This window comes from Apodemus sylvaticus, chromosome 1, assembly GCF_947179515.1.
Source record: "Apodemus sylvaticus chromosome 1, mApoSyl1.1, whole genome shotgun sequence".
In the NCBI taxonomy this organism is placed as follows: domain Eukaryota; kingdom Metazoa; phylum Chordata; class Mammalia; order Rodentia; family Muridae; genus Apodemus; species Apodemus sylvaticus.
This window is the reverse complement of record NC_067472.1, coordinates 102,003,200-102,005,139: the sequence shown is the minus strand read 5'-3', so window position 1 is coordinate 102,005,139 and position 1,940 is coordinate 102,003,200. Positions and strand designations below refer to the sequence as shown.

The 1,940-nt window shown below is 41.0% G+C and overlaps 1 protein-coding gene across 1 annotated transcript; it reads right to left on the bottom strand.

Annotated features, from left to right (window-relative positions):
- Window positions 1-743: 743 nt before the first annotated feature.
- On the bottom strand, window positions 744-1,688 carry LOC127680742 (olfactory receptor 51I1). Its single transcript, XM_052176405.1, has one exon. It carries the CDS (start codon window positions 1,686-1,688, stop codon window positions 744-746), a length of 945 nt encoding a protein of 314 aa, XP_052032365.1.
- Between the last annotated feature and the right edge of the window lie 252 nt (window positions 1,689-1,940).

Sequence of the window (1,940 nt, the reverse complement as noted above, 5' to 3'; positions counted from 1 at the left end):
GGAGTAGCCATTTTAATATCAGATAAAATTGACTTTCAACCCAAAGTCATCAAAAGAGACTCTGAGGGACACTTCTTGCTGGTCAAAGGAAAAATACAACAAGAAGAACTCTCAATCCTGAACATCTATGCTCCAAATGCAAGGGCACCCTCTTTCATAAAAGAAACTCTATTAAAACTCAAAGCACACATTACACCTAACACAATAATTGTGGGTGACTTCAACACTGCACTTTCCTCAATGGACCGATCAGGAAAACAGAAACTAAACAAGGACACAATGAAACTAATTGAAGCTTTGGACCAATTAGACTTAACTGATATATATAGAACATTCTATCCTGCAGGACTTTGTTATTCCTCAAAAAATTTGCCAACACTTTTCAGGACATCAGTTGACGCTTCTACATCTTTTCACATGTACATCTGTTCACTTAACAATGTGTTATACTCACCATTATTATATTCTCAGAATCTAGTAGAAAGACTCTCACAGTCAGTGGCCAATTACTAAGTTCATGATTGTATAAATTAGATTATTCTTTTTTCTTTTTTATTGGATTTTTTTGTACATTTCAAATGTTATCCCTTTTCCCTGTCTACCCCAATTATTATTTTATTGATTCCAAATTCACAACTACTGAAAGTTTGAGGCCTCTACTTTGTTTTAGCAAAATTTTTAATTTAAGAGGCAAGTCTTTACTCCCTCCTCTAACAGAGCTCTCTCAGGGTCTGCTATATTCCTCAGGTCTGGGATTTCTGAAAGACTTTGAGCATCCCTTTTCGAATTTCCTTGGTCTTCACACTATAGATAATGGGGTTGAGCATGGGAGGTACAAACAAATAGACATTGGACATCATAACGTGAACAACAGCTGGAGCACTTTTCCAGAAGCGATGGATCATGGAGACAGCAATTATGGGCACATAAAATGCCAGTACTGCACAGATGTGAGATATGCAGGTGTTGAGTGCCTTGAGTCGCTGTTCATGTGATGCAATAACCAACACAGCTCTCAAGATCAATGCATAAGACAGAAGGATGAAAACTGAGTCCACGCCATATGTGAAAATTACTACAAAGAGTCCATAGATATTGTTAACATGGATGTCTCCACAAGCCACTTTCATCAGATCTGGATGCAGGCAATATGAGTGATGTAGCACATTGCCCTTGCAAAAGGGCAATCTTTTTACAAGAAAGGGGAAAGGAAAGAGGGTAGTGAAACTTTTGGCAAGGATACCCAGACCCATAGCCAAGATGCGGCTATTGGTAAGCACAGTGGAATAACGTAGTGGGTCACAGATAGCTACAAAACGGTCAAAGCTCATGGCGAGTAGTATGCCCGATTCCATGAAAGAAAACGTGTGAATGAAGAACATCTGGACCAGACAGGCATCAAAACCAACATGGCGGTAATTGAAGCAGAAGGTAGCAAGCACAGTGGGAAGTGTAGATAGGGACACTCCCAAATCATTGAGAGAGAGCATAGAGAGGAAATAGTACATGGGTTGGTGTAGAGGAGGTTCTCGGATGACCAGAGCGAGGATGCAGAGGTTGCCTGCAATGGAGATGAAGTAGAGGAAACAGAAAATCAGGGCAATCCAAGCTTGGCCTGTGTGCATCCCAGGAATGCCTGTCAGCTGTAGTGTGGCTGGCTGGAAGGGCGTGCCATTCAAGTCTAGCATGGTAGGCAGGTGAGAGAAGACAGATGAGGATTAGCCTCAAGAGAGGACGTGAGGGAAGTTCTTCACTTTCCTTCTTTCAGATGTCCTGTCTCCAACACAAAATGTCAGATAAAATATGTGTACCTACATTCTGCCCTGCCTACAAGACTATTAGTTCTTTGAGAATGGAACATATCTCCCTTTATTTCTGTACTGTCAGGTCCAGTATATAGCCTAGGGCAGAGGGAAGCTATATGAAGAGCTGATAATCAA